This window comes from Xenopus tropicalis, chromosome 4 (assembly GCF_000004195.4).
Source record: "Xenopus tropicalis strain Nigerian chromosome 4, UCB_Xtro_10.0, whole genome shotgun sequence".
Lineage (NCBI taxonomy): Eukaryota > Metazoa > Chordata > Amphibia > Anura > Pipidae > Xenopus > Xenopus tropicalis.
The window spans coordinates 96,421,805-96,443,317 of record NC_030680.2 but is presented as its reverse complement, the minus strand read 5'-3'; the positions used below and the strand labels follow the sequence as shown (position 1 = coordinate 96,443,317).

Below are 21,513 nucleotides of genomic sequence, written 5' to 3'. Positions count from 1 at the left end.
TGTGATAGCTGTGATTTAAATAAAACCTATAGGCATATGTTGTTCTATAGGGAGAGCCATTTTCTCAATGCATCTGTGGAAGGAGCTGTGATTGCTCTGACAATGAATGCTTTTGATTTATAGAGTAATAGATTTTGAAAAAAAAATATCTAAGGCATGTGAGCTTGATTGTACAGGAAAGCAATACAAAGCTTGTATTGTTTTCTAAAGGTATCATTGACTTGGACAGTGTTCCTTTAATGGAACAAAAGTAACAGCATAATAGATCCATTTCTAACCATATTTATTTTGGAATATGATTAAATATAGGTAACTGATTTTCAGTGAACTTCAGAGACACCCTTGTTGCTCTTATAATTGTCCTCTCTGTCGCTTGAAACAATTTGTTTGAAGTGTGAAAAGGGTGTGTCAAAAGTATGTGACAGTATAAAACAATGTAATTTCTTTGTATGCTTATGCTACACTTGGCATATTTTAACCATAAAGATAATACTTCAGCTAATGGCAGACTTTTTGTGTTCAAAGAGAATCCACATGAGATTTTTGCCTAAAATGGATCCATCTGCAGCTACTGCTAAAAATCTATCGCAACTCAATATATATTTACCAAAAATGCTAGCGTAGGATGGTACAATCCAAAATCTACTAAGCAAATGAATTGCTTGCAATACTGTTTGTGCTGTAATCTTTTATGCTTCTTGTGCTCATCTTTTTCATACAGCTATAAACGTTTATTGCACCTGAAATTGAGAGTACTGAAATATCTCTAATACTTTGTGGGAGTAGGTACAGATGGTATAGAAATGGCCAAAGGTAAATCTTTGTGTCTTGTGGCGCATTATGGCATGTTTACAGCATGCCTGGTGCCAGCCCTCTCAGAGCGTAGGATAAAAATCTAAAATAATGATTTAAACAAGAGTTTCCAAATTTAACTCAAGGACATTGTTTGGCATTTGTACGTCACGGTTTGTCTATGGGATATCTGTGTGGGTGCAGTGTTAAACTAATATATTTGGAGCTGCAAAATGCCAGTCAGCCCACTGCTAGAGAAAGTTAGGCAATGCATGTCCTAGGCCACGCCCACATTTTTGTGGGTATAGAATTTATTAAATGTTGCCCTGGACACAATTGCAAGAGCACAAAGGGAGGAAAGTGGCACCCCTATTTACCCATGCTCAGCGTACTTAAATTCTGGGGAATGGATGTGTTTTGCACCTTGCAGTGCAGCACTGTTGGACTAAGGTAGTTCTAAGAACACTTGCCGTAGGGCTGTCCTGTACTTGACATTCTGCCTGTTGCAAGCTAGGCCTACCTTGTGCCCAACACGGCTGCACCCTGCACTTTGCCTTGTGCCTGCTGAGGTTCCCCAACTTGCATATCTAAATGGCACATTAAGGATTAATCGTTTGCCTGCCTCCATAATGGCAGGAATAAGGGCGTTTTATGGAAAGCACAATTCTAGGCAACACCTTTTTTCCTACAGTGCCACCTTAAACCCAAAAAGTAGGTGCTATGTTGTTAACAGGCTATTTCTTTGGAGGCAAAGGGTTAAAATCTGTTTCAAAAAGTTTTTATCAGAGGAGAAAGTGACCATTTTGTTTACTGTCCCATTTGCCTTGTACTAATTTGTTCCTTGCTCCCTTTTTCATGTGTAGACAGAGTCTATCAAGAATGTTGAAGACATATGTGAACACATGCAGCTGTATGCAAAAGCAGATATCTTGACTGGAGAAGAGCTGCTTTTTGAATACAAACCTGAGGTGAGTGAGCCCTTCTCCAAGAAGAAACCCCCCTGAATGATCATGTTAACAGCTTGACGATTGTATCTAGGCAGGACAGTAAAAACTACATTGGAGCTAAATGAAATTCTGCATCTATTCTTTTCCCCTAGATAATCACAAATGCTCTCAAGTACTTTACACCTCTGAAGGCAAACTTAATGCTCCTTTCCCCTAATAATGAAGGAAAATGTGATCTGGTTGAAAAATATTTTGGGACCCAGTACAGCAAAGAAGGTACTTTTTTGTTTGTTTATGAGCTAGTTTTTAAAGGAGAAAACCACTGGGAGTTGCCAATTTGCAAGGCACCCCCTTAGTGACCAAAATCACAGATCTTTAAACCCTGGCTGGCCCAGGTACTTTCCTGAGGAGTGACCAATCGCCATTTTTTTTTTTTTTCTTTGTTACCAAGTGTATATTGCGGTGCCCTTGCTGCACCTGACTTAAATATGTGCAAGGGTTACCTTGTAGCAAAGACTGTGACGGGGCACACTTCAGCAAAGTACCCTGGGCTGGTTTGTTTTGCAACCCTTTCATTCTCCTGAAATGATTGTTCAGAAGCAAATATAAAGACACGATTAATCTTTTTTTTTTGCTTTTCTTTTTTCAGATATTGATCCAAAATGGAAAGCTCTCTGGGCCACGGACTTTCCTTTAATCCCAGAATTACATCTCCCCGAAGAAAATAAATTTATTGGTAATAACCTAAATATATATCTCTATCTATTGCACTTATACAAACTTATTACATATATTAGTGTCTGCCGCTCTTGGATGGAGTGCTGCCTGAGCTTAAAGCTTCAAGGGACATGCAACAGGTCTCTATTATCTGAAAAGGAGTGCAGAGGCCATCAGTCATTCTTCACATGCCCCATGCAAAGTACAAAAAAAAAAGGCATCTTGGCTTTTTTGGGGGGTTTTTTTTGCACTTTGCATTGTTTATTAAAAGATCCAAATTGAAATAAAAAAACAAACTAATTTAAAATGTGGAACCAAAATGAAAAGAACCCAAAACCCACAAATTATATGCATTTTCCTACGAATCTTCATGGTCTTAAAAACCCTGGAAACATTTAAATGATGACTTAGCTCTATAGAACTATGAATCCTGAAAAAAGAAATAAAAACGTTAGTAAATGGTCCCCTTGTAACATGTAAGAAATAAGGTAATTTCTTCTCTTGTTTATTCTCATTTACAAGGGAGTGACTTGTGTAACACTAGCCTTATGTTTGTAATGTTTTTTTTACATATGCAATTAAACTTAATTGTTTTTCATAGCTTCTGATTTTACTCTGAAGACATCAGACTGCCCAAACACAGAGTATCCAGTGAAGGTATTGGACACTGAGCTGGGATCTTTATGGTACAAGAAAGATAACAAATTCAAGATTCCTAAAGGTGAGTTAAACTTAGGATGCTCTTCACCTACTTTCCGTAGAATTAATTAGGAACAAATGATCAAAAAATTGCTGAAAGCCTCAGAACACGTATACTGAGGTTTGTTTAATGCAAGTACGCATGTTAAACATAATTTCTGGGGGGGTTGTATTTTGAAAGCATCTTAATTATATAAAAATTAATTTCAATAGGACTGTGCTAAAATGTAGATCTGAATAGCCAGGCTGGGTAAAGTGGAATCCATGCTTCGAAATTTGCATCTCAAATACACAAAAAACACTCTCGTCTAAAAATTTAAATGGAAAGTAAAAACAGACAACCATTGATCACCCGGCAATGGCAGACAGGTACTTGACTTGACAGCACTGTCATTCAACCTGCAACTTCTACAATCTCTTCAGTTGTAGAAGATACCGGGCTCAAGAGAACACTATAAAAGGTCCTCACTGCATTGTCCGTGCTTCAAAATAAGCATTTATATCTGCCTAATGAATTATGGGGTCATGTTTGCCTTTACTCACATATTCATTGCTAATCATTTCCAAGCAATACCCTAGGTGTCCTGTACAATTATTTTTAACTTACACCATGAAAATAAACATGTATAAATTAATTTAATAACAGTAATCTTACAATCAAAATTCAAATACAGGTATGGGATCCCATATCAGGAAACCCTTTATCCAGTAAGTTTCGAATTACGGAAAGGCCATCTCCCATAGACCACATTATAAGCAAATAATTCTAATTTTTAAAAATGATTTCCTTTTTCTCTAGTAATAAAACAGCACCTTGAACTTAATCCTAACTAAGATATAATTAATCCTTATTGGAGGCAAAACAATCTTATTGGATTTAATTGCTGTTTAAATTATTTTTAAAAGACTTAGGCATGGAGATCCAAATTATGGGAAGATCCCTTATCCGAAAAGCCCTGGGTCCAGAGCATTCTGGATAACAGGTCCTATACCTGTACACATAAGTACAATGCTGTGGATGAAATATATTAATCATGTATGAAAATGAAATAAAATGTATAAAGTTCTAACAGAACATACACAATTATAAAAGACCAATTAAATTTATGAGATCTAGTTTGGCTGTTACCCTGACAGCTGCTAGTCCATGCTTTGTTTGTAGAGGAGGGAGTAAATTTCCAATCAAGAAAATGCTTGCTGGTAAGACTGTTGGGAATTGGTTTCCCTGATGACAAAGGCAATAGGTAGGCTTTCCTGCTGTCCCACATAGGGTGACCAACAAAGTGAAGCATCTTATAGTCTGTACTCCAGAGTGCTGAAATACCTATCTAAAGGTAAACAGGGTGTCCGTGTGGGCCCCAGTACCATTTATAGTAAAGCATTGCAAATATGTCAGTAAAAGCAAAAATTTCCATTCAGATATTTGGTGGTAAGCAGTTTATGTGCAATTATATACTGACACACTTGCTTCCTCTTTACAAAAAGGTAATTTTGTTGCCCATCATTTTTCTCAGGGGACAGAATGGCCCATGTGCTATTGCCCTAATTTGGTGCCAAATTTGTGGCCATTTTACATTTTTTTTGCTTTTTTATGTGCATTTTATCTACCAAAGGGTTGAGTATAGCAATTCCACTTCACTTCACTTTCACTTCAAATTCTGAATCTCATTTCTTCTTTTTACTTGGCTAATAATATAAGGTTTAGCTGACAACAGGGAACCTGGTAGCCCACTCCCCAATCTGATTTATTTTTAATTTACTGGAAATAAATCATTTGGTATGCTGATTCCATATTTTGGTGTTGCTAGTCTTAAAGTTCATTATCAGTTCTAGATTCCCACATGTACAGGATTCTTTATGTAAAGATTCTTTATTTCAGCTTTTAGAAGTATGTCTCTTTAACCATTAGTCATGGCCTCTGTAGTGAAGTGCTATTACCTCCCCTTTCTGCTATACAAAAAGAAATGTAGAGGTATTTTATTCACATATCTATTTTTTCCCCCACAACAGCTTATGTTCGTTTTCATCTGATCTCCCCTGAAATACAGAAATCACCAGAAAAGTAAGTGCTATGTGTGTTTCCAGTAGTGATAATTCTAGTCATGTCATTTATTTTAATTTCTTATTTTATTTTGCTGGCAGAATCAATAATGGTTTACATGTATTAGTTTTTTTTTTTTTTATTCTCTACCTTTAATGAACAGAAGCTTGTACTAAACATTTCTTGCCTATTGCTGTAATCACAAAAACTCTGTTAGTGGACAGCATGGTGGCTTAGTGAATAGCTCTTTCTTGCAGCACTGAGTTCAGTTCTAGCTTGGACACCATCTACAGGGAGTTTCTATGTTTTCCCCATGTCTGCATGAGCAGGAACTGTCGAGGATGATGTATAATCTCTGTAAGGCTCTGCAGGGGGGTTCTGTCCTTGCAATAGGTGCCCTTCTTTCGCTCTGTGTGGCTTACTCTTTTTAGAGATTTTAGACAGTAACTGATTATTGCAGGCCTTGTTCCCTAGTTATAGCTAGGCACTTGTATGGTGTGGGAACTCTTACTAGCCTATGTAGCAATGAGAACTGCATTTATTAATTCATTGGATATATCTGCCTTGCAGTACAACAGGCCACAAACAGCTGCTTGTCATTGTCCCTTCAAGGAAAAGTTCACTTCTGAATTAACTCTTGGCATGCTGCTAGTCCAGCAGGTTTTTAGTTTTCCCCAGTTTTTTATGGTTTTTAATTCTTAACTTTCTTTCTCACAAGCCTTGTTCTCAAACCCTAGCCCTAACATTCAGATAGCAGTTTAAATTGTAAATGTTTGAGTTACACACCAAAATGTCCAAAACTTCACATGGGATATAAAACAAAACTATATTGAAAATGTATTTGACTACTACTGTATACAGTGTACTAGAGAGTAGGAGTTCTCAATGGGAAAGCATAGCAGTCTAGGCACGAGAAAATGTAGCACTTGTATTGCCAAGTACAGAGCTGTAGGTTTTATTTTTGGTGTCCCCATAGTTAATCTTGTCATTGTGACCCTACTGTTATGGGTGCTTTAAGGTTGAAACATCTGCATGCATTCTTAGACTTTAGGTAAGATAAAAATAGTTATTAAATTGGATTTCTACCCAAATAATGGGCCAGATTCAATTCAATGAGAAAAAGTTATAAAGAAAAAAGAGGAATAACAAATACTACATTTAATTTCAATTTCATCTACAAATAACTTTGAAACCATTGAACATTTCATACACACACTGTTTTAATATGCAAAAAAAAAAGCATTTTGATATAGCTTACGAAAGTCCAATATTTCTTCTTGAATTTTTATAGCCTGGTCTTGTTTGACATCTTTATTAATATACTGACCCACACACTTGCGGAATCAGCCTATGAGGCAGATCTTGCACAGCTGGAATATAAAGTGGAGGCTGGAGAACATGGACTAATTATCGGCGTGAAAGGATTCAACCACAAGCTGCCCGTGAGTATAATAAGAGAAGGGATGTGATGATACCAACAGCCTCTTCAGTGGACAGGGATAATTGACTCTATAATTAACGATGAGCAAAACCAATATCACAAACCTGAAACTAAATTAAGGGATCTCTTGCTAAATTTTGTCTGCATGGAGTTTCCTCCATGTCTCAGTGGCTTCTGGTGAAATTGACTTTAGTGTGTTTGTGGTTCAGAATTAATGTTTTATTTGGGCAGGGATTCATGGGATTAAATATCTGTTAAAGCATAACACCATAAATCACTGCTGTATAGAAAAGAGAAATAAAAAAAAATGAATACTTTCAGATGTTCCAATTTTCCTTTCATACAGCTTCTGTTTGAGCTTATTATTGACCATTTAGCAGACTTCACTGCATCTACTGATGAGTTTGAAATGATTACAGAGCAACTCAAGAAAATCTACTTCAATCAACTCATCAAACAAACAAAATTAGGGCCGTGAGTATCGAGTACACAATCTTTTAGGAATTTTTTTCTTCTTTTATTTCTTCTCTTAAATAATCCACAGTGGGGCTGATTCACTAAAGTGTGATAACGCTTATCGCATGATTTTTTTTTTTGCATTAAAAAGCACGCGATAAATAAGTAACGATTCATCAAAGTAATTTCACATGCATTAAAACGGATATTGCTATGATTGATATGTGTTATTTACCTCGCATTGCGTTAATTCTCGCATAGAAATAATACTAACGCATGATTCACACACATATGAAGCGTTAAACGTGCTAAATATCGCATTAGTCTGTGTGAAAATTAACACCTACTTGGGACAGGCGGTACTTAAAGAGAATTGTGGTTTGTGAGCTTTTGGCAACACAATATGGACTTTGCAGTGGGATTTATTCAAGTCTGTGTTGGCCCCAGAGTGATGTAGCCTCCAGTTTGCAGGGAAATGGTCATTTTCAGAAAAGTAAATAACACAAAAAACATTGCGTCTAAATTATGACGCGTGTCCTTTTAGTGAATCTCGCGTCAAGTCGCAAAAATATGAAGCAATAAAATTTTTAACGCATGCTATAAATAGCGCTTGTTTTAACGCACTTTAGTGAATCAACCCCGGCGTGTCAAACAATTATCAACGCTAGGCACCCATGGCTACCAACCAGATGTTTGCTTTCATTATTGTGCCTGGGGTTTAAATGAGTTGATCACCTTTTAACTAACTTTTAGTATGTTATAGCACAACCTATTCTTAGCAACTTTTCAACTGGTCTCGATTTTTTTTTTATAGTTTTTGAATTATTACCATCTTCTACCTCTTAAAAGCTATCACACTCCAGCAGCCAAAAATTGTTCTTTGGGGCTTCAATTACATTTTATTATTACTTTTTATTACTTATCTTTCTATTCAAACCCTTTCTTATTCATCTTCTAGCCTCTCATTTAAATCACTGCCTGAATGCTAGGGTTAACTGGACCCTTGAAACCAGATAGTTGCTGGTATTCCATACTGGAGAGCTGCTGAACAAAAAGCTAAATACAGGTATAGGACCCATTATCCAGAATGCTCGGGACCAAGGGTATTCCGGATAAGGGGTCTTTCCATAATTTGGATCTCAATACCTTAAGTCTACTAAAAAATCAGTAAAACATTAATTAAACCCAATAGGATTGTTTTGCATCCAATAAGGATTAATTATATCTTAGTTGGAATCAATTACAAGGTACTGTTTTATTACTACATAGAAAAAGGAAATCAGTTTTAAAATTATGAATTATTTGATTAAAATGGAGTCTATGGGAGATGGGCATTCCGTAATTCGGAGCTTTCTGGATAACGGGTTTCCGGATAAGGGGTCCCATACCTATATTCCAAAAACCACAACTTAAAAAAGGATAACCAATTGCAGATATTCTTATCATTTGAATGTCTAAATCAAATTTGAAGTTACTTAAAAGGTTAACCACCCCTTTGATGTGTCTAACAATATGTAGCATCTCCCATGCTTTTATACCTTGAATCTCCAGGCCAAATGTGAATGCTTATCAAGAAGCCCCTTAACTTTTGGTTGGGCCACATGTTGCACAAGGTAACCAACTCATTTGTATCTGTATATGCGCAGTAATGCAATAAGTGACCCTCATGGACAGGAATAAAATTGGACTTGGTGGTACATGTTAGTAACTTAATAACATATAGTAATATGCTGTACATTATTTAAGTTTATTTATATTAAACTCATTTGGCACTTGTACTTTTGGAAAAAATAAAAAATTTTAAGTACAACTACTTTCTTTTTTAGAGACATAAGACTTATTATTCTGGAGCATGGTCGCTGGTCCATGATGCAAAAGTATGAAACAATGCTAAAGGGTGTAACCTTAAAGCGTATGCTCTCCTTTGTGAAGGCATTCAAGTCTCGGCTGTATGCTGAGGGGTTAGTGCAAGGAAACTTCACCTGCAAGGTTAGTATGTAGTGTATACCATGCCTGTTATTAGATGGTGGCAGTATTACATACGTTTTATCAACAGTTATCTGCAACAAGTGATACCGTCATACTCCTAATTAGTCACTGGTTTCTTTTTCATGGCTTTTACAGTCTGGTCTATGTATGTTATGGACAGTGGGGTTTTGAGAAACTCGCCTCAGGTGCCAGCAGCCTGCAAGTTACCAGGGTCAGCAAAAACCTTTTCCTGGTAACTTTTATAGAGCTGAAATTCCGTTTTTTAAACTAGTGATGCGCCTCCCCCACCTCGCACCTCTGAGACTCTTGGATATTTAAGCAATGGGTGGGCGGCAAGGACTTCAGAAATGCCCCTGGTTAAAGGAATAGAAAATACATACAGCAGACATTTGAGCAATTTGTACGATATACGGTGCGTGTATGGCAACTCGGCGAGGCGACCTATCGGCAGAAGGCTGTTGATATCGGTCAACTCCCTGATCGGGCTGGGTTAATTGAAGGCGCCTGAGCAAAATCTGCCTTCAGGGCTGAATCGACAGAAGAAGGTAGAATTCCTATTGTTTCTACCTCCATATCTGACGATTCAGCCCTGAATGTCAGTGGAGGGTTGGAACAATGTTGCACGAAAGATCGAAAATCGCCACGTGTGTGGCCAACTTAACACTGTGATTGAAGGAATTACAGATATTGAAACACTTTAAATCCTCAAGTATGCACACATTTACACCCAAGTGTTAGGACACAGACAAAAAGTTACAACATAAGAACAGATAACAAAGCGGCATCAAGGTTTGCAATTGAATTTACTAGCTCGGATTAGAGCGGACCGGAGAGCTGGGGAATGTTGACCATTCAGGTAATAAGTTTACCTGATTATGTTGGCTACTTATCCAAAGGCTCCCTACTTTTTTCCCCTCCATTGCTGGCTGAGTCTTCGTTTAATCACAGGTTTCGGCACCAAACTGTCATGGAGTTTTCACTGGAGCCCTCAGAGACAAAGAAAGTGTATTAATGACATGTACGCAGAGAAGTTGATACTTCTAACCTGACCCTGGAGGTAGTGGGGTTTAATATCAGTTTTCCTCGTGTGACATTGAGAATGGGGCCCCTACCCTGAGCCTCAGAGTCTGCGAGTGACACCTTAAAGAAAAGAGCCCCCATATGCTTTATCAGAACAAAATTTGTTTTTGTATTGGGCTGTTCTGTGTGAGAATGTATACAGCCAGATTTATGTGAACAACCCTACAAAAATGTATACAGGGGCTTTAAAGCAAATGTATCCACTTTATATTCTTTGCCCACTTCTACTCTTATGTCAGTTTAATGCAGATTTGTGTTTTTTGCAGGAATCCGTTGAGTTTCTGAACTATGTTGTAAAGTGAGTATACTTGCTCTACTGATACAATGCTACTGTGTCCGAGTAAGATAACAGTTTATTAATTCATTTAAATTTTCAAAATCCTGCACCTCTCCCCCCCACTTTTTGTCAATGTTTCTAAAACGTGTGGGTAGAGCTGGGCGGTATGACCAAAAATTTATATCACTGTATTTTTCAAAATTATATCGGTGTCACTGTATTTGACGGTATTTTTTTTTTAGGTATGCAGCTGTTCACAAAGAGATGTTCTCCAACCTGCCCAGGTTTACTAACCCATATTATTTTTAAACATATCACCAGCAACGTTGGCCCCCCTTTGGGATGCTAAGGGTTACTACACCAGCGGCAAACTGCATCTTTTAATACATTCCCCCATGTTAGAGTGCGGGGCCAGGCCAGTACGGACAGTATATTCTTAACACCAATGATGCTCAGGCTGCTTCATTACAAGTCTGGGAACTATAGAAGCCACAGGTTACACTCTCCTGCCTTATACTGTACAGCGATACTGCCATACTGCCAGCCCTGATAGAACTATAGCCACTTACAATGGAAATATTCAAAATCTAGTGCTTTGGTTTAGGATTCTATTCGCACGGCGCCGCTACTTCCGGGTGTGGGAGGAGCGGTCCCTCAGCAATACTGCTCCCCGCAGCCAGCGCTCAAGCGTTCCTGTTCGTAACGGAACAGTAAAAGATTTTCTTAATGGCTGTGTCCGGGAGCCACTCTCCGTTGCACTTTGGGTTTTCGAGAGAGAACAGCAGGATAGAGGTAACCGGTGTGGGGGGTTGCACAGTGGCTATGGGTCCTTCCCTAGGTCACGGGGCGCAACCCCGATCAAAACCGGTATGGGGGTATTTAAAAAATTAATATCAGTTTTTAAAAAAAACTGGTATTCGGTATATGGTGGTATACCGCCCAGCACTACGTGTGGGAACGTATCTTTCTGTATATTAGGTAACTGTAATGTGGCCTTTATTTACTTTTGTCCACATTTTCAAAAGTATCTTTGACCGTGGGTTCCAAATTGATTTTGGACTGAGATGTTGTATTGTTAATGCTGTACTGACTTGCATTTTCTTTATATTGCTACCAAAGCTCAATACAGACAGATGCCCTATTTATAAAAAAGGACAAAAAAATAGTTTATTCCACAAATGTTTAATTCCATTGGCTAACAAGTATTCGCGATGGAATAAATAGTTTAAATGCTTCTTTTATAAAGATGGTATCTGGGAAAAAAAGCAAATCAATGATTTGTGATACTCAGAAATAAATTTAACAAGAATATTTGGTGTTCTCTCTTACATCTAATGATTGCTCTGCTTTTATTAGTCCTTATACACTACGTCGACCTGAAGTGTTTTTCAAGACTTAATATTTCTACATTTATACATGGATAAGTTTTTTCAGAGTAATTAGTGTTTGTATAAATTAATGGTCTACGGGGTTGTGAAATTGTTTTAAAGTATTACAAGGCTGCCCAGCCATATTTTCAAATGTATTATTGTTAATAAATTGTATTGTCTGTACTTTTCCCTCATAGATGGTTGCTAATAGGTCCTAAGAAATCATAAACAATAAATAATAGGGCGAGAAAAAAACCCTTTAATGCTTCTATCTCACCGCTAAGGTCCAGAATATGAATACAACACAGATTAGCAGCGAAATATGCAAACATGTAATGGTTCTAATTAATTACAAAAACTCAAAGCAAAACCTACTATACAAAACTTCATAAAGGTGCATCCCAGTGCCACATGGTCCCTATAATCCACACTCATTACGTGTTTCACACCAATGAGTGAGGCCCTCTGATGAAGCACTGCAGGGTTCTCTGTTGCACCGTTTATTTAAGCTCCGAAAAAGAAAGATAATAATCAGAAGTTTAACTTCTTGTATGTGCAAGATTATTTTTTCAGAATGTTGAAAAAGTAACAGCCTTTGATTTTTGGCACAGTTCCCCAGTAAATTGCCATGCAACGGTGTAAAAGTGCTATCTTGTATAATTCTCTGTTCTTTGGACTTCCATCAGTACGTTTGCTGCCTGGTCAAGTTGTTTATTGCTGCAAGTCTGTATTTAGGGCTCTGGCACATGGGGGAGATTAGTCGCCCGCGATTTAACTCCCTGTTCGCGGGCGACTAATCTCCCCGAGTTGCCTACCCCTGCCATCCCACCGGCGAACATGTAAGTCGCCGGCAGGATGGCAGACGCGGCGGCGCGATTTCGCGCAAATCGCAGAAAAAGAGAGCGATCTCCTGCCTATCAGCACAAACAGTTCAGACCTTAATTAACCAATTTGTTCCTGTGTCAATCATAATGCTATAATATTATTATGTGCTTCCCAAGGATCCTTCTGAATATTTGTATCTAATGTTTTTTTCCCGCAGGAAGTTGAAGTTTTCTCATTTGGAGTCCCGCATTCCTGTGGAGTTCCAAGTTGTTGAATTGCCTAGTGCTCACCACTTGTGCAAAGTGAAAGCTCTGAATAAAGAAGATGCCAATTCCCAGGTCACAGTCTATTACCAGGTAATCAATAATCCTATTTAAGAATATGGTAACCTAGTTTTTGTTTGTTTATATTAAACTGGGACTAAAAGAGCTTTGCAGTGAAGACTGCCGTTCAAAGTTTATATAATAATGCCTGAATATGAAGAGCTCCTTTACCTACAAATATTACCAGTGTGTCCGTTTACTTTAAAGTGTCATTCTTTTTTCCCCAGTTCAGGCTAGTGAGAATCTTGCCTCAGGCAGTACTTTTCTTGCTCCTTTAGATCAGTGAGTGCAATTGCTTTTTTGTTAGTTTAAAAAAATGTTATAATTCTTCCAATACAGGCCAACCTATAGGGTTAGAGAGATAGCTAATTGCTGGTATAAGGAAAATAAAGGCAAAAAAAAGCTAGATATAACTAGAATTGGTAAATAGATCACAAATGACTCTTCACGTCTGATTGATCCAGTTAATTTGTCTTCCCCAGTGCCCAGAAAAATAGATATAACGTAATGCAAGATATGGCCCCAAGTACACACTCTATTCAGCCCTTGAGCCTGTGTATGCTTGTATTTAGACTTGTTTTTATCTTAAAGTGATGCTAGATATTCCTTAAAAAAAAATAATTCTACATTTTTTTTTCCAGTCAGGTGCAAGAAATTTAAGAGAGTACACAATGATGGAACTGCTTGTGGTAAGCATTTTATTCCTGCGCAATAAAAGAAAACCATACAGACCCAGTTAAGGATTTAGAAAACATTGTTTTGCATGTCAGCAGATGCCAGGAGCTGTAGGTAAATTTGTTAGGACTAGTGATGGGCAAAATGTTTCGCCAGGCATGGATTCGCGGTGAATTTCTGCGTTTCGCCATTGGCGGATTGTTTCGCGTAACGGATGAAAAAATTTGCCGTGGAAAATTTTGCTGCGCGTCCAAAAATAGCCGCGGGCGTCAAAATAATAGCCGCGGGCGACAAAATAATAGCTGCGGGCGACAAAAGAATAGCTGCAGGTGACAATTTTTTTTGCCGCACGACATTTTCGCCGTTTCGCAAATTTTTCACCATTTCGCTGATCTTTTGAAAGATTCGCGAATTTTTCGGCGAAGCGAAACGGAACAGATTCGCTCATCACTAGTTAGGACTCTTCTCAGAATCTCATGGTTTGTATAAAAGCTTGAGCATACAATGCAACCAGTACCTAATGTCAGACAGAACTCTGTTATTAAGAAAAACTGTTATTTTGTTTCATATTACCACTTAGTCTTAATCCTCTAGACACCCTTTAACATTGTTTATTTATGTATTTTTTATTATTTTTCCCTTACCCCTATCTTGTGCCTTTTCTACATTAGCCCAGCTGAATGAACCCCTGTCATAAAGATGGATGTACAGGCAGCTGTACCTGAGCTATTTACAAAAAATTTTACAACCTGGGGTTGGCAGGGCCCCCATAAACATGCCACTATGTGTGCGTTGCTTGGGGGCACCACATGCGATTTTCACTTTTCAAAATAGGAAAGCTGTTTAGAAATTTTTTCTTGTCATTTTTCAGCTGCACATGGAGGAACCCAGCTTTGATTTTCTGAGGACAAAGCAGACTCTGGGGTAAGAGATAAGAGTAAATAATTACATGGAAGGACTTTAACAATGTCATGGTAGCTGTGTTTGTGCATAAAGATTTGTTAGCCCAAATGTGTGAGAATGTCAAATGTTTTGCAGACCTGAATGATATAGAGTTGAATTTCTTTAAAATTCTGAGTTCCTATTTGGATTTTAAAATATTTCTAATTTGAGGACTGTATAGCTGTGTGGATTTCAAATGTCTTGCAAAACTGTTGGTTCCAATTATTTCTTCTGCTAAACAGGTTGCTGAGCCTGGAGCTTTTAAATAAGCTTCTGTTTTTAGCCATTACATTGGGGATACACTGTGTAAAGAACTGTATAGTACACAATCTTCTGTTTCTCATTCCTTTACACATGGCATTGAATTGTGCATGATCGGAGTGTGGATAGTGAGATACTGTAATTGACCAGGAGCTGCCTGAGTTGAAGTATGTTATTGTGGGTATAAATTGTAATGCTCTCTGCCTTATGTATGTTTTGCATTCTACTTTGCTCCAGTAATGCAAGCACTGCCTGGATTTAGAAGCAGTACTGACACACCTTTTTTTAAAACTTCTTTTTACCATTTTTTTACAGGTATCAAGTGTATCCAACCTGCCGGAATACATCTGGAATTTTGGGATTTTCAATTACTGTGGAGTCACAAGCAACTAAATACAAGTGAGTAAAACTTATATAACATAGTGAGTGCTGATGAAGGGGTACGCCCCCGAAACGTTGCTTTTTGAATAAACACGCAGGGGCTTTGCCCCGCTTGCACTTTACTTGTTGTGCCGGCTGAAATAATTTTTACTTTGTTTTTGTACCAGATATAATTTAAACTGTATCCAAAATATTGATCATGGCCAAGGAAAAAACAATAAAAAAAAATAAAAAATAAAACTTCCTGGCTCTTATAAATGGACATTATGACCCTTCTATGCTGAAGACTGGAAAAGTGTTTTTTTTTTTTTTTTTTTTTGCTCCTAATCCCAGTATTTACAGTTATCACACATGTATGTGTTTTTCACTGTTCTTTGCAGAAAATTGTTCATACACTTCAACCAATCGGTCCAAATGGATTGAGTGTACAAGGGGCCACCCACAATATGGCAGACTTTCTATTGCTCCAATTGTCATGTAGAGCACACAAGTGATAGGAACAACATCTGCCCCTACCCTAGGCCAACTGGTATCCAGAGTACAAGATATCATTAAGCATTGGAGGGCCAGAATACATGAACAATTGTACAAAATGTAATTTGTACAATTTTTATCTGTGTATGGCCACCTCAGGAGCTCGTCTAGGTCTGCTGACACTAGACATACTGGGAAAGGGGGCAGACTTAAAGAGATCAATTTCCAGTTTAAAAAAATGGAAATTCATCTCCAGGTTTGTCCTTTTTGGGTGCTCAATATATTTGGGCTTTTATGTGGTGGAGAAGAGAGCAGGATGACTGGTAGCTAAGTAGAGCATTTGCTGGCTAGTTTGGTTGTGGGTAGTATGGTTTAATAGGAGACAAGGATAGGTAATAAATAATCAAGAAGTACCTGAAAGGCCCATGTAAAAATAAGCACTTATACTGACTACACAACTGGTATCCTAAAGCTGTGCTTTGGTGTCCTTGATCTTTTACACTTGGGCTACAGTCATAGAATTTCCTTTTTGTGTTCCAACCTCCCAGCCGTGGGCAGGAGCATGTGCAGTAGGTTGAACCCGTGATCTTTGCTTGCCTGCTGTTTGCGTAGTTTTTTTGTTATGTGTAATGCACTAAAGTAAACTTACAACACTGAATATGAGCGTATTTATAATCTATTTTAGAACATTTTACACAGGGTTTAGCTCACCATTCACAGGCCAATCTGTGCACAGTAAGGTGTTACAATACCTCTCCTTCTCCTTTAAATATGTTAAAACTGTTTACTTAAAAAAACCCATTTTCACCAAAATAAGTAGGCCTATGACTGCAGTCCTGGCATATCCTAGCCATCTTCCACTGACATTTAGAAGACATCTTAGCATTGGCATTTCTTATTATTACTGTTTGTATTCTCATCCCCCAGCTCTGAGTTTGTGGACCAAAAAATAGAAGAGTTTCTGGTGTTGTTTGCTGATAAAATTGCAGAGTTGACTGATGAAGAATTCAAAATACAGGTTAGTGTGCAAAATGGTGTGCTAGCTGGGAGTACCCACAGCTGGGAACTGCTGGGGTAAAGGTGTCGCTAGGGCCCTCTGCTTCACTGGGACTACAATAAAAGCACTTGCTGTATAGTAACAGAGGAGCCTCAGGTAAAAGTACTCCCTGTATATCGATGAATCGCATTTTCAAGTAGAATCTTCCTGTGTAGATCAATGGGGTCACCCTTCAGGTAAAAGATTTTGGTATAGATCAGTACAGTCACCTTTTCAAGTAAAATTACTCTGTATGTACCTGTTAATAATGGGGTGAAAATGTTCAGCGTGGATCTGCCAATCACTCTCGGTATGTGGGTTCACAGCAAACAGGGGTGTTAAATGTTTCCAGGTAAGAGTTCAGTTCTTATTAAAGGGGTGGTTCACCTTTAAGTTAACCTCTAGTATGTAATCTGTAGATTTAAGCTCTTTTGGGCAGGGCCCTCTTCACCTCTTGTATCGGTTATTGATTGCTTTATATGTTACTCTGTATGTCCAATGTATGAAACCCACTTATTGTACAGCGCTGCGGGATATGTTGGTGCTTTATAAATAAATGTTAATAATAATAATAGAATGGCTGGCTTATTCTAACCAACTTTTAAATTAGCCTTCATTTTTTCTTTTTTTGTAATTTTTTGCCTTTCTATTCTGACTCAGTCCAGCTTTCAAATAGGAGTCACTGACCCCATCTAAAAAAATAAATGCTCTGTATGGCTACAAATTTATGTTATTGTTACTTTTTCCTACTCATCTTTATATTCAGGCCCTCTTCTGTTTATATTCCAGCATCATATTCAAATCAATGCATGGTTGCTCTGGTAAATTTGACCCTAGCAACCAGATTGCAAACTGGACAGCTGCTGAATAATGAAATAACTTAAAAACCACAAAAAATAATAAATGAAAACCAACTGCAAATTGTCTTGCTTTATTTCTAGGTGAAAGCACTTATAAAAAAGAAGGAATGCGAGGATACCAACCTGGGGGAAGAAGTGGACAGGAACTGGAATGAAGTCGTAACCCAGCAGTACCTGTTTGAACGTTTGACTCGTGAGGTATGATTGAATAATACCCGCCTATTGGGCTTGTATAAGCATTGCTTTCCTATAGAAATCCAGCTATGGAATCTATAATCTGGAAACCCATTATTCAGAAAGGTCTGAAACACAGGAATGTCCTATTCAAACTATTCTTTATTTTTAACTGATTTGCTCCAATTATACGTTTGACCTTGTTTTTAGTGGTAACAAAGCTGCAGTCATTGCTGATGGCAAAATGTCACTTTTTTCAGTAGCCTAAAGGCATGAACTTATGGAGACCATGGTTCCAAGAATAATGGATCTATATACTGCTCTGCTGGGTTTTATTTGGCCTTTTGAATGTGTTTCTTAATTTTGTACTTCATTTTTTTTGTATTTCCCAGTATGCCCAAAAACAACAACAACAAAAAGTGGACAGAGAGGCAGAATTAATTAAGAACAACTTCATAGATGGAAGGGAAAGCAAAAGGAATGTAACCGTGTATTAAGGGGATCATTTATCTTTTGCATAGAGTGCCAAGACCTAAATCTTCAGCTGGGGAGGCAGGCCACTGAACAAAGCCCATAGGGCTGGTACTCCAAAGACAATACAGCAAAAGGCCAAAATAACGCAAAAGTTATTTATTCCAAAAATGTATAGGTAATGCTGTGTGCCCACTGGTACTTATTCATAGTGGCATTGTTGTGTAGCCTGAGTGTAGGGAATTTCCAAATGCAGTCATTACCTTTATGTTACTGATTCCTACTTGACCAGGAAATACAGGAATATACTGTATTAGTAACAGTATTTTTCATTTAACTCTGTGCCACTAGAGTAATATTATATACTCAATGTACATACTTTTCATTTCAGATCAGTGCTCTGAAGACCTTTGCTAAGGAAGATATGATCTCTTGGTTTAAAGCACATCGTGGCTCTGACAGAAAAGTGCTCAGTGTGCACGTAAGTATTTTCTTCTCTCCGCTAGAACTTTGTCACTTCCAATAGGTCTTCAAACCATTCTTCTGCATGTCATTTATAGAAACGGCTCCTTTTAGTAGTCCTGTCTCACCTTATTGTGTACCTTATTATAAATACAACTGCGTGTTACCACATGGAGCCTCAGAAAAGCCTTTGGAATTATTCCAATATTGTCAAACAAGTGCATCACAAATGAGCTACCATGTCTCTGTGTAGATAACCCAGGACAGCTATCTGTGCCGGCACTAACTAAACCTTTTCCTTTAGGCGGTTGGTTTTGGTGAGAAGGAGCCAGATGCTGCAACATGCTATCCAGCAGGACAACCAGATTCCTCCAGTTCCCTCTGTCTGTCTTTCCTTCCTGCTACTCCGCTGATGGCAAGTGCAGTGCTAATTACTGATATCCCTGCCTTTACTGCCCCCTTGAAGCTGTTCCCATACCACAAAGTAATCAACTAATATGGTGCAGATGGTGCAGGTATAGATGCTGGATTCCTGGTGGTGGATTTACACCATTATTATGTGTGGCTTTCTATTATGTCATAGCAGTTTGCTTCCTTTTTAATTCTTTTTCAAATGAGCAGATTCTTGCACTAGAAGTCAGTAAGAAAATGGTTGCAATGGTCAGACAGTTAAAAATGTAATTCTCTGGGGAAGGCGCACATACATAACCTTTGAATATGTTTGCTGGCCCAGTGCACTATTTTTGTATGATACAGAGGTTGGCTTTCCATGTTCTTCTCTTTAATACTGCAGTGCCCAGTAGCTTTAAGGCAAATATCTCTAAATGTAGTGTTTTGTAGTCTTTCCCTTAAGTAGATTATGTAGTATGACAACTGTAGTTTTCATAGAACATTTATCTCTGTGTTTCTGTATTCTAAATCGATTGGTGGGAGCTGCCATGTTCCGTGTATTAACTATGGAACTGCAATGAAACCATCTACTGGATGGCAGATGTTGCTGTTCTATTGAAATCCTATATGAAGGGCCTCAAGTCAAGAAGTAGAGCAGCTCCCAGAGTAAATCATAATTGTGAATATGGAGAATGTTCTATGTACTTTGCAGGCTCTTTGCATGCATCATTTGTTTCACAGGAAAATCAAATGTGGCATAAACAGGACACATATTCTTCTCACTTTCAGGTACTCTGTTATAAATGCTGGAAAACACAAGTCATAAAATGCTCCCTATATACTTCACTATCTGTGCCTTATTGTTTGGCTCAAAAACACCCTCCTGATAATTTTCAATCTGGAATTTACTTTATGCGTGAAGTGATGGGCAGGTACCATTGAAGTCAGTGGTATGAGGCACAGTTGGTATTGCCAAAGCCAGAAGGTTTATATCGACCAGGAAAACTAAGCTTTTCCCAAGATCACTTGTGCACCATTGTTCATGATCTGTCTGGTTGATCATTAGCGGTTGCGCTGCAAAGCTGCTTTCCATCTATATGAACATTCTGGCTTCTTGACACTGTTGGCCCATGCACCCAAATTAGGGCAGATTTGCCATTTGTCAATGACCCTGAAAATGAAAAGGAGCCCCTTGTATGAGAGTGTTAAAATTTCTTGCTCCCTGGGAACCATGGCCAGACATGTTGTGTTATTTGCTATGTTGTTATGTGAAGATAATCCAAAAATGGAATGAAGACATGTTGTGTTATTTGCTATGTTGTTATGTGAAGATAATCCAAAAATGGAATGAAAGTGTAGGACATTGTCCTCCTGCTGTGGTAGAGCAAGGGCACGTTTCTATCTTGGCTCCCATCTTTCATTGGCATATTTCCAGCAGCCCTCATAGTTGCTGATCTATAAATCCTAGAGCCCATTACTAACCATGGGCTGACTATGCTTTCTTATAATTGGGAGTGCTCCAGTTTATATTTGTGTCCTGTGGTTCAGATAACCACTTATTTTACAGCTCCAGATGAGTCTGTCCTGTGAAACGTGTTAATCGGTAAGTGCATGGCAGAAGTTGGTGCAACTGATATCGGCAAAGGCCTTGGATATCGGTTGGAAAATGTTGCCGGCAAACGTTTAGTACTGAATCATCAGAAAGGGGTACAATTCTTTTGTTACTATCTGCATATCTGACAATTCAGCTCTGAATGTAATCTGTGAACGATCTTTCCTGTGACCATCATAATTGTAACGTGTATGGCCACCATTAGAATTGCACTTCCTCTATAACCCTCTTGGAGCCAGGATCAGAACTACCAGGGGTGGCATTAAAAATAACGTATTGATGCGCATTTGTATCCCCGAATGGGATTGTAGTAAAGGAGCACTAAATATCTATACGGTTTAGAGCCTTTCCACTATAATTGCAGGGAGGAGCATTCCTATCCCAGTTCTTTCAAGGAAACTCAATTTCATTGTAAACCAGAACCACATCACTACTAGTTAATAACCATGGCTTTCATAGAGGTGGATCTTTCTAAGCATAATTTCAATTTTCTCTGGTAACATAATGAGATTTTTCAATATTCATTGATGTATGACAATTTTTTTTGGATTTTAAATAAACAAATAAAACACACTCAGGACTGATGTTTTAGTTGTTGAAAATGTCTGGGACAAAAAGACAGTACAAAGGAATTTGGGTAAAATGTATTTTAACTACTATATTATGTCTGTGAAATATGCAGTTATTAAAAGTGAATATCCATCTGGAGCATATGCCCCATATTATCCTTTGGACTAAGCATTGTACATATGATGCCCCTCTTGCAACCATTGGGTCAGGATTATTGGTCGGCTAGGTCCACCCTAGTCTCCCCTTTT

At 38.1% G+C, this 21,513-nt stretch overlaps 1 protein-coding gene across 1 annotated transcript in view; it reads left to right on the top strand.

Moving 5' to 3' along the window:
* nrdc (nardilysin convertase) overlaps nt 1-21,268 on the top strand; it is a 41,064-nt gene extending 19,796 nt beyond the window's left edge. Inside the window, exons 15-31 of the mRNA XM_031900952.1 lie at nt 1,656-1,760; nt 1,892-2,015; nt 2,389-2,475; nt 3,058-3,177; nt 5,166-5,217; nt 6,488-6,638; nt 6,984-7,111; nt 8,920-9,082; nt 10,429-10,460; nt 12,852-12,990; nt 13,599-13,646; nt 14,504-14,556; nt 15,151-15,234; nt 16,618-16,708; nt 17,668-17,784; nt 18,623-18,712; nt 18,998-21,268. Coding sequence (XP_031756812.1) covers nt 1,656-1,760; nt 1,892-2,015; nt 2,389-2,475; nt 3,058-3,177; nt 5,166-5,217; nt 6,488-6,638; nt 6,984-7,111; nt 8,920-9,082; nt 10,429-10,460; nt 12,852-12,990; nt 13,599-13,646; nt 14,504-14,556; nt 15,151-15,234; nt 16,618-16,708; nt 17,668-17,784; nt 18,623-18,712; nt 18,998-19,189 — 1,776 coding nt within the window. The 3' untranslated portion in view covers nt 19,190-21,268. The remainder of the gene's footprint in view (nt 1-1,655; nt 1,761-1,891; nt 2,016-2,388; nt 2,476-3,057; nt 3,178-5,165; nt 5,218-6,487; nt 6,639-6,983; nt 7,112-8,919; nt 9,083-10,428; nt 10,461-12,851; nt 12,991-13,598; nt 13,647-14,503; nt 14,557-15,150; nt 15,235-16,617; nt 16,709-17,667; nt 17,785-18,622; nt 18,713-18,997) is intronic.
* Nucleotides 21,269-21,513: the final 245 nt, after the last annotated feature.